This window comes from Poecilia latipinna, unplaced genomic scaffold (genome assembly GCF_001443285.1).
Source record: "Poecilia latipinna isolate Pla-1442-1.1 unplaced genomic scaffold, P_latipinna-1.0 Scaffold5419, whole genome shotgun sequence".
Lineage (NCBI taxonomy): Eukaryota > Metazoa > Chordata > Actinopteri > Cyprinodontiformes > Poeciliidae > Poecilia > Poecilia latipinna.
Window position 1 is genome coordinate 1 of NW_015118035.1, and position 11,155 is coordinate 11,155.

The 11,155-nt window shown below is 38.9% G+C and overlaps 1 protein-coding gene across 1 annotated transcript; it reads right to left on the reverse strand.

Moving 5' to 3' along the window:
• Window positions 1-174: 174 nt before the first annotated feature.
• Window positions 175-10,549, reverse strand: LOC106943529 (gamma-parvin-like; the record flags this gene model as incomplete). The annotated part of the gene is made up of 11 exons (XM_015026837.1): window positions 175-1,106; window positions 3,656-3,728; window positions 4,392-4,493; window positions 4,619-4,687; window positions 7,094-7,155; window positions 7,257-7,291; window positions 7,401-7,456; window positions 7,531-7,646; window positions 9,174-9,317; window positions 9,453-9,555; window positions 10,454-10,549. Coding segments are annotated over 11 exons (930 nt in total), but the record flags the coding sequence as incomplete, so codon positions are not given.
• Window positions 10,550-11,155: the final 606 nt, after the last annotated feature.

An 11,155-nucleotide genomic window follows, 5' to 3' on the forward strand; every position in this document is an offset into this window, starting at 1 on the left:
TGCTTTTCTTATGTTTTTCACCACTTCCTGTTCGCTCTGCTGTGAAAAGGAGTTTTATACAGATAACATTAGCAGGAACACAGGAGGAAGCATCAATATCATTTTAGGGAGTGATGCAACAACAATAAACAATTCCTTCAGGCTGAATTTAAAATATAAGAGACGACACATGAATTGTGTTACCAGGGAGTGAAGCTTTATGGAAATACATACACAACCAAGGACACATGACCTAATATTTATGCAGTCGATTAAGCTACAGTTAAGTTACATCCACATGCCGTACCTTGAATATTTCTTTATATTAGTCGTCCATCTGAAGTTAAGATATTGATGATACTGTCATTGTCAAGAGAAACGTATTATTCACAATGGCATTCATAAATATAAAAGTAGACAAAACTTTGCAAAGGTTTTAGTGGCAACAGTAAAAAAAAAATTCAAATTTGGCATATCACTGAAACGTTTCAGCACGGAAAACCTGTAAAACAAAATCTGCTCTAAACTGTGAACAACCGTTTCTTTTTCTTTTCTTTTTTTTCTGTGATGATAGTCAGATGTTAGTTTTCTGGATATAAAGCTTTATTTGCATAAACTGACTCCAATCAGCTGCGTTTCTTGCTTCTCTACCTGAGGCTCCGTCAGGTGTGCAGAGTCTTAAAAAAATATCAGTTTTCTGACTCAAGCAGTTTGCTGCTGCCACCAACACTGAAGTATTTGCTGTCCTCCAAATTTGATAAAAGTAAAATTTAATACCTTTTTTTTTAATCAAGAGAAGATGTACTTTTCAACCTGAGTTCTCAAGATATTTACAAAAAATATATATATATATTTTTCAAAACACATTTAGCCTATACTACATAAAGTGCCCCTATTCATAAAAGCTAAAATGTTCGAAAATAGATCCCACTGTTTTTGTCTAAATCTGTACGACGACCCAAAAAACAAAAATACAGCAATAAATTACACAGCAAACACTTTTCCCCTCCCATCTTCTTGTTTATTTCCAGCAGCTCATCTTGTCTTCCTCCCTCAGTTCCTTTTGTGCTTCCTGAACAGGGCGTAAAGGACCTTCAAGGTGGCGGCGACGTCCTGAGAGACGATATCTGTCACAATATTCACAGGACAAATGTTACGTAATCAGCCTGGCCAAGTCGAAGCGCCGTGACTGCGACCACGCTTTGTGGACATTAGCTAATAGCTCCTCTCACAATCCACTCAGGCGGGTCAACAGATCAGGAGGACAAGAAAAATCCATTAGGCAGAAATTTGATCTCTCTGTCCTTGGTGGGACTCAATAAGTGAATGAACGTGACATTAAGATTGACTCCATCGCTGGCTCATCTAATTAACACGCACAGCATGCTCCCGTTTAAAGGCCTTTAGTCCTGGAATTCATCCTTTCATTACAGCAATTATGGCGTTAATTAAAAAGACAGTAAAAATGAATTAAATTAACTGCCACCTCTGGACTTAGATTAATCGTGCCGGTCTTTACATGATCAGTTATAGTGCCGGGAATTTATTTTAAGGTTGAAAAGGCGCCGTGCGCGTCCGGTGGAGAAGAGAATGGGCGAGTTTGAGCGCCTGTAAGAGGGAAGTTGAAACTCAACCAAAAGATCATCCAGTCGGTAACGGATCTACGGAGAGGAAAGACTGACCCGTTTGGTAATTGAAGGATTCGTATCCATCAATACCAATTGATGGATCGATACCAAATCAATCTGTTTGGTACTGATGGACTCAGGTCCCGATATATCGGTTGTTTCCCTTGCTTCGTTGTTCTCCTATTTGCAGTGAAAAAAGTTATACAGCAACTGATTATATTTGCTACTTACCGCATGAGAGTAACCTGTGGTTTACAGTGTCATGCAATATTTTTATGTTAATAAACACCCAGTACTATAAAAATATCATGAATATTTTTCTAATGGTATTCTCTACAATATTATTTGCTTCAGTGTTTTATTGTGCAACTATATTCAATGCAATAAAAAGTCATAAAGTGGTTAAATACTACCCTGCACGGGACGATAAAGAGCTCAAATTTTAGTTGATTCATTACGTTGCTGTATTGTACAGTATTATGTGAAACCATCCAAAGCCATGCAAATCGATTTTGTTTAATTTTTCTGTATCCTTCCCGAAGTTTCTCGCAACAGCTGGCAGGAATTTTGGCTGATTCCTCCAGTCAGGTAACAACTGAATTGTTCACACACCTTTTCAGATCTGCTTAAAAATCTTCAGCGGGACTAAGATCCGAGTTTTGAAATGGCTACTCCAAAACACAGATATTTAACTCAATATTTACCAAATGAGTGCTTCTGCAAACCGTAACTGTGCTTTTTATGTTCCCTTTAGAGCAATGCCTTCTTCCTCTCGGAGCGGCCTTTCAGCTTGTGTCAACGCGAATGATGAGTTTCACTGAACAGCTTCAGCCTGCAGCTCAAGCTACATTTCACACCACAACACATTTATCTGTGAGACATAATGATTACTGACTGGTTTTTATACTTTAACGGATAAAAACTGTCCCCCAAAATGAACCAGAGTTATCGAGGTCCATAATTTTGCCTGATATTTTTAAGATTTGCTCCATGATGTCACAAAGTGAGCAGCGTGTTGGAGGTTGAAATCCTCAGGTGCGCTACCATTTAATTCAAATGTTGCATTCATTAACCTTAATTGGAAACGTACCAAGTTATAAAATTACTATCTGTGTGTTCCCAAATTATTCCCAGGCATAGTTCTCCTCAATTTGAAGAAAAGTACAAAAAAATTCTCTAAAAAGCTCAAATTTTTCTGCCATTTTGCTAATAGAAATAATTCTGATATTCCAGTTTGACCAAAAACAGAAAACAATTTGTCCAATGTACTGTAATGTCGAGTTTTGTCTTTTTAAGCATTGCATGCTGTAAATTGGCTGGAAGCATCAAAAGGAGAAATATCTTTTTTTTTTTTGCTGGATGAAAAACTCATATTCAGAGGTTTATAATTGTATCATTAGTACGGCAATTTTCAAATTGGAGTTGAAAGACACTCTTTCTTTTTAATATAGTACACAGATACAATCAACATTTTGAGCCCGATAACAATAATATCCAGGATAGCACGGCTCATGAACATGGATTCCTCCTCGCAGGCAAACGCTCCTGCAGCAGAGGAGCTGGGTTAAATCCCTTTTCCTATCAGAGGACATCAAGACAACATTGTCCCTTTGAGGCTGCCTTTTCTGCTGCTCCTCTCTAAAGGAACGATGGTGGCCTGAGACGGAGAAAATCATCTTAAGGTATAAATACTAAGACGCGAGTCACGCTCATTTATATTCCCTGAACAATTTCATCTTTTTCCTGTGAAACACCGTCGATCCCTCTCTCCACTCCAGCGATTAAATTCTCCGTGGACAAAGCGTCCCGCCTGACACACAAACAGATTTTTAGCTTTTCCCATTTCAGCCGGATAAATGCTGCTGATAGAGGAGATAATATGAATTAGTTTGACACTGCTGTCTTGGAGCAGGGGCGCTTTCAGCTATCTGACTCGGTTTGCAGTAATTTTACAGACGCTAGATTTTTTTCTGCCATCAAGCCAATATTTTGTGCCGTGTTGTGATTGTGTTTTTTGCTCCTCTGGAAAGTGACGTCATTTTCCTCACCTTGCGGGTCAATATTGGGCAGCTGCAGGCCAATATCATCCAGGAGATCCAGGGCTAACGTCACATTATGAAGCTGCAGTCCAAAAACAAAGCACAAACATATTTATCAAAGTGAGTTTAAATAATGCTAATTTACATTTAAAACCTGTTTTATCTCCTTAAATACGAATTATGTTCCGATATGACGTCAATATTTCATTTTGCAGTTGCAGCCACGCCTTGTGTTTTTGAAATTAAATCCTCCAACTCTTGGTAATAGGAGTGTGGAATGTCCTTAACATATAACTACTAAACATCAGACACAAAGATATATTTTTGATTACTTTGTTCCTATCATTTTACCGTCTATATGTCTGAGAGGGAAGATGTTAGCGGATGTCGTTGCCCCAGTGAATTATTCATGAACCCGTCGTATTTCAGATAAAAGAGGTTTTACCTTCACAGGCCGCATCCTGTTGGCCCAACGTAAATTAAGATCAAAGATATTGGCACAAGTGCTTTATTATGTTAATTGCATAAATGCATTTGATCAAAACATGCATTATAATAGGTACTTGTGCCTGTTTTTGAGTGGTTAGATAAGAAATTAAGACACATAAAAGCAAAGGTTTTTAGAAATCCTAGTAGAGTGAAGGTCTTCATCGCACAACCGTTTATTTTAAATATAAAAAAATCATGTTAAGATGTTGAAATTTGATGAAAAGAAGACTTCAAACTTTAAAATCATACACCCTACCATCTCGGCGTCGTTAGCAGGGGTCAGGTGGAAGTCAACCAGTGGGATGAAGAAGCCTTCCAGTTGGCCAATCAGCAGCAGCAATATCACTCCATCAGCAAACTGGGACAGAAACGCGGGACTTTGGATCTCGTTCATACGAACAGTGATAAAATCTCAGGCAAGCTAAATGTAGAGTCTATTTTTATTATTCGGCAGCCTGGAGTAAACGAACCGTCAGATTGTACCTGTTTGTCCATATCAGCCACCTGCAGACCCAGCGATGCCATGTTCTGGTTGACGAAGTGTAAGATGGCCTGAAAGCGGAAGTTGAGAAGCGAGGGAGTAAGTAAAGGTGCCGTCACCAAAGCCATCCACTGTAGTAGGGGATGTAATCAGGCTCATAGTAAAGTAGCAACTGTTACTGTGTGCAGCCATTACTAAAAGTCACGCAATAAATTGGTCAAACAGTTGAAAATTAACCGGAGAAGGAAAAGAGACACTTGGCTAAGTCACTAAAGTTCACAAAGTTTAACTGTAGTTGCAGCCAAATAAACAGCCGATAAAAACTAATGCAACAGGCAGAGTGTGAATTTCCTCTGACGATAAAACCACCAAGTCCATGTTCTTTGCCTTTTATCGCGTTGTATTCTTAGAAGTAAAACCTGTGAAGGATCAAAATGCCAGTCATCGCTGGCATCCTGAAGACACCTCGAATTAGTTCACTTTGAATGGTTTCTACTTGTACTGAACACTGAACATATGATTAGATTAGAGAATGTGGATGAAAACAGTCCTTTGAAAGTTGGACTCAGAAATACCTGGAGATTTGAAGGCAATCCTGTTGAGAAAGCTCAGCGAAACACATTTGAGCACAACAAGCACATCTAAGGTTGTCAATAGGACATTGATCTACAAGTAATGACAGCGTAACCTCACAACATCGGCTGCTTGGTTCGACAAACAGAGTATTTCCTCCTAGAGAGACAAACTATGACAGTACATCGTATAAACATGGAGGTCCAGCAGCATGAAGATTATTGGCAAGGAGGAAAACTGAAATGTCAGCTCTTCAACAAATAAGTTGTTCTGATGAAAAATGTTCTCTTCCGTGGCCAGCTTGGCTTGAAACACATCACAGATCAAAGACTGACATAGTTTTGCATCAAATGCATCTGTCTTTACTTTTACTGGATGTCAGTGCTTCATTTGATGCAGTTGCTGGTCATAAAATATTGGCAAACAGTAGAGTTGATGGGTACTTGTGAAACTGCGAAACATCTAATTTAGCAAATCAAGACTTCATTATGTCATTTATAAAAGCTGTGTCTGAGTGAACAACAATCACATGCGGTGTTCCTCCAGGCTCCATTTTTACAAATTTACTTGCTTAACATAACCATGCTGATGACACATTTTATTCTACAAGTCCTTTATACTCACTTGGTCTGCTTTTTTTTTCTTTTTGGTATCCAAAATGAAATGTTTGAGATCAGCACTCTACTAGATCCAATTAGGCTAAAAATGACAGAACATGTGAGCAACTTTGGTGTGGCTTTAGACCCAGACCTACAAAGCCAAAGGTGTAAAGTGAAAACTTAGCTTCACTATTTTAAGTCATATTTACGGTGCCTTCACTGGCATATGTAAGACAATTAATCAGAGCTTAACCAAAACCTTGTTGCCACAGTCCTGACCGGCACCAGGGAAATGGATCACACCACAGGATTGCACTGAGTCCCTGTTAGTAAAAGGATAGATTTTTAAATGGTGTTATTGAACTTCAAGGAATGGTGTTGGACCTGAACGTCTCGTGGGATCCTTTTAGACGCCTCGTGTCTTCAGAGACTTGTTAGCTCAGTGTTGCAAGGACCAGCGCGGACAGCATTTAGTTTCTACGCTCACCAGCTCTGGAACGAACTCCCTGTAAACCCGACGTCCAAAAACTATTGGATTCTTTAAATCGGGACTGGAAGTGTTATTAGCTCTTACAAAACACTTCAAGGCCGGATTAAGGCGCCTTTTTTGCTGCCTCCCAGTGTTTTGTGAAAGGATCGACGCACCAAAGTGGGCAAATGTCAGGCCACCTTTATCACAGCCCTGACTCGCCGGGTGCAGAGGGCACCGTCATTGGCTGACATCAACAGGGTAAGCCAGCTTTGTGGGTCAAGGAAATGACACTTATCTTGTCTAAATGTCTAAATGTGCATTTGACTGTTTATTTCCTTTTATGTCATCTTTAAATGATTACAGTTATTGCTTTGTTTATCTTTTTCTTGAACAGTTTTTAGCACTTTGAATGACCTTGTGTATGGATCCTGCTGTGCTAATAAACATGCCTAGCCTTGTCCCGCCTAATCAACTGCTAATTGTGGAGCTAACTAAAGCATCCTGCTTTAATTGGATCATTTTACATTACAGATTCAAAAATCAACAGTCCATGATTTTCTTGTTGGCCTATTTTTGTGAAGAGATGTTAAATTGACTGGACTTTTTGTAGTTTAGATCTGCAACATGGGATAATCCCTAAAAAGAAAATGTTACAGTGACAGGACTAAGCAGACTTGTTCACTATAGTGAAAGTTGAAGTGCGGACCACAAGCCCACACAGTATGAGGTGTATTTTATGCATTAACTTTACAAATCTCTAAAGTTGGGAGCATCAACACCTTGAACAATGCCAGCATGTCTCCTCCTGTCGTCTATTTTTTATTTTTTTTTACCTTCTTCACTGTGTTGACCTTGGTAGCCTCAAGCTTCAGCAGTTGCTCAATGGGATCTTCCCCTGGGTTGGTGAGACATCCAGAAAAATGTGTTAGGCTTTAATGGTGTTTGGACAACATTCAAGATGTCACTTCAGCTCAACCTCTGACCACTCTCACTCACTTCCAGGATAGCTAGAGGAGCCTGAGCCTGCGTTGCTGCAGAAAAAGAAAATAAATGTGATATGACTTCTGTTTTTTTTTTATATATATATATATATAAATGAAATCAGAGTAAGACACAAGCAAGACGCAGAAATCCACTCACCTGTCCTCTGTCAGGACTTCGGTCTGCACCTCAGATTTGATTCCGCTCTTGCTTACCTGCGTGAAAATGAAAAGTTAGCCAAAGCTGTGTGGGAATTTCACCAGGCAGGTCCGGGGCTGAAAAGACTTACTTCTACTGTGACAACGTCAATCTTCACATTAGGTGGCAGATTTAGCTCAGGCTGGAAGGCTTTTGCCATGGCAACCAGCAGATGAATGGTAGCTAGGAGATCTTTGTTGTGGATGACTGACAGGCAAACAACGGAAAACAAAACAAAACAAAAAAGAAAAAAAAAAAGTTCAGCTTGGACTGATGTGACAGATCTCAAAAACATATGGTGTGGCAACTAAGATAAACCAAAAGGATCTTGGACAAACACAACAGAAGCACAACTAAAATGGGTAATTTTGGAGAAAGACATTCAGGGATGTTCTCAAAAACGGCTTCATGACTCAAGGAAAACATGGATACACATTTAGCAAATTGTAATATTTTGATACCTGCAACCTTCCTATGCCTTGAAAACATGTCTGTTTTGTGTATAAATGCATAAAATACGAAGAAATAGCTGCATTGCTTTTAGCTTAACGGTAGTTAGCTTGTCAGTGAGCATAGCAGCTAGCATAACTGCCAGAGGTAGGAGGCTAGCAATTAGCTACCTAGCTAAAATTACTCACCTCATATATCTTATGAGTATTAATACCTCATCTTTCTTTCTGAGAACCATGCCTTTGAGAAAAAAAACGAAACAAATAGGCAGTAAAGTGTACTTCACTAGTCTTCAAAAAGCACTGTCTCCAGCTTTTGTGGGGGGGAAAAATGGCAAAATAATGTTTGCTGAGGTATCAAAATGCTCTGGCTGCCGAGAAACCAGTCTGAACTCAAGCGACACTCAAACTAAAAGAGCCCTGTCATTTTTATTAGTTGCAATTTCCAAAACAGGTGTTACAGAAAAATCTGTGACCCATCATTTTCTGTGACCGCAGGGGACGATAGAGTGCAAATACTGTGTAAATACTGACACATCTGGGATTATATACAAAATAATGCATTATATTTTCTCCATAAATGTAATGCATTACTTTGTATTTGAGGCTGAACACTGACCATCGCATTGAATCCCTATGTGCCATCGTTAAAATATGCAAACCAGCTGTGGTCATTTAATAAATCGGTAACAGATTAAGAAATGGCCAGATTATTTTGGCTAGAATAATCTGTGATCTTATTGCACAGGCCTGTAAATAATGTCAAAGTTTAAAACAACTATTTTTCAGAGTTCTACCACCTCATCACTACAATCTGGGTGTATTTATAACAATATTTAACCCTCAAATAGCTAAAATCACACTGGTCACAGATCACTCTGGCCAGAATAATCGCACCTCCGCCCCCTGCGGTCACAGAAAATGATGGGTCACAGATTTTTCTGTAACACCTGGATTAAATTGAGAGTCACATCGCTCTGCATCATCAGGTTACGTCATCACAAAAAGAAGACGCCCTAAAAATATGTGCACACACATTTCACATTTAGATAATCATTTGCTTATAAAATCTGGGAAAATTTCCCATGTTTTCTTGGTCTTATTTTCCTCAAACTAACTCGATCTCCCTTTTCAAATTCCTTCCAGCTGGTGTGAGCTTAGATGGCACCCTCAAGCGAGCACCAAAGCCTGTCGTGAAATGAAGCTGAAGTCGGTGCCAGAAGGGGACATTTGTTCACTTGTTGCTTTTTTGTTGCAGAGTCCAAGTCGAATTGCGTCGACTCACGTTTGACGTCCCATTTGATCGGGCAGCTGTCCTCCACGCCCAGCATCTTGTCCAGCTCTTTCATGACGGCTTCCAGCTTACGGAGCTGAGAGGAGCCGGTCAGCGCTATCTCCTCCACGTCGAGCTTCACGTTGCCTAATCTGGCTGCAGAAACCAGGAAGACGTTATTTATGAGCTCGGGGTTAAGCTTCTGGGACTGCCCGTTTCATTTGTTCTCGGTCCAGTTATTGAAATCACGATTGAGTGATTTAATGGGACATCAAACGTGTAACGTCTCACCCAGCAGGTGATGAAGGACGAGTCCATCGTACAGATCCTCCTCCAGACTCTGTATCACGATGTGCTCTGCTTTCAAAGTCTTATTGATCCAGTCCACCAAGACCTCTCAGGACACAATTAATCACACAGTCAGACACATCAAACACCTCACCTTCTCACAAACGTTTTTCTTTTACCAATGCAGCAGATGAAAAAAAAAAAAATAAGATAACAGCACGAGAGCCTGGCTGCTTCTTAAATAAGCTTTGTCTGTTCTCAGCGACGACGTGAGAATGAACTGGACAGACATGGGAAAAGCTGCTGTTTCACTTGCATTTTGTTCTGATTTGAGGGTTTATTTATAACATTACGTGGCTGAAACACTTAAGTTGCTATTTTTACCTGCGACAAAGGGTTTTAAACTGCGATCCGTCAGACTCCCCACTGACACAGTCTGATCTGTCTCCTATCACCGCTTATAATTATGTTCATTAAACTTTCACTAAGCCTTCCCCCTCTCTCTCTCTCTTATCAGGTATAATTGATGTTCGGTACCATGCATTCATATGCAAAAGTGCATATATTTATATTCAGTTAAAACACTACAAAGCTCTGATATAATGGCATCTTTGTCAAAATTCATAACCTTTAAACTTTTCCATATTTTGTCACAACCACAAAATCTAATCCATGTTAATGAGATTTTATGACAAGAAAATGTGACGTGAAAGAAAAAATTGTATGACTTTTTTTTACATTAAAAAATTTCTGAAAAGTACGGCATCCATTTGTATTACTTTGTGTAGTTTCATGTAGTTTTTAAATCTCAAGTTAGAAAAATGTTTTGATAACTTTTACTTCCAATTCACACGTGTCGCTCTGTCAATGAAATAAAAATGTGTCAAAGTTTGAGGTCGTTACATAATGAGATTACAAAAAGGCAAGGAAAATTCTCGTGCAAGGAAATACGTATCAGAGATCATTTATTTTCTTTTCTGTTGATGAAAAGACTCATCTTCTACCTGCTTTAGGTTTTCAAGCTTGGGGTCTTTCAAGGATGTCGGCTGGATGAGCTTCCTCTTCTCTCCTGCGCCAGAAGTGAAATCGTTTTCAGTAATCTTTTTTTTTTTTTTACATTGTCAGGAATCTTTTTGGCCGGAAAAATACACTTAAATGCTTTATGGATAATGGATAAAAAGGACCAAACGGACTGTGATTGCTGAAAATCATCTCTCGACTCCGCAGGGCTTTTATTTTTCCTCCAACTTTTACTATCAGCACCACTGTTTTCTCATGTAGTCAGGAGTTGTTGCGAGGGTCAAAACATCTTCTCATAAAACCATTAAGGCATGAAAAAAGGAACAAGATGGAAAATATATCATATAGGGAGTCATATGTGAACTTGTGGAAATGCTGTTATATTTATACTTATTGAGACATAAAAATGTATTCATGCCACCCTTCACAGTTACTAGTAGCCATGACAAAGAAATAGAAAAAATAATAATTAATTCAGTTATGTATCATTATCTCATACTGAGAAATACAGAAAAATTACACTTTTTGTTTCATTGATGTTGATTTTTCACTCGCGTGAATTTTTTGATGTGTGGCTGAAAATGTTTCCGATTTATTCAACCTCAAGGCTGTTTGGGAAACTCCAGTTTGTGATTCTGAAGGAATAAAATATAATACCTACAGTATATTTTAAATTATTTAATAAT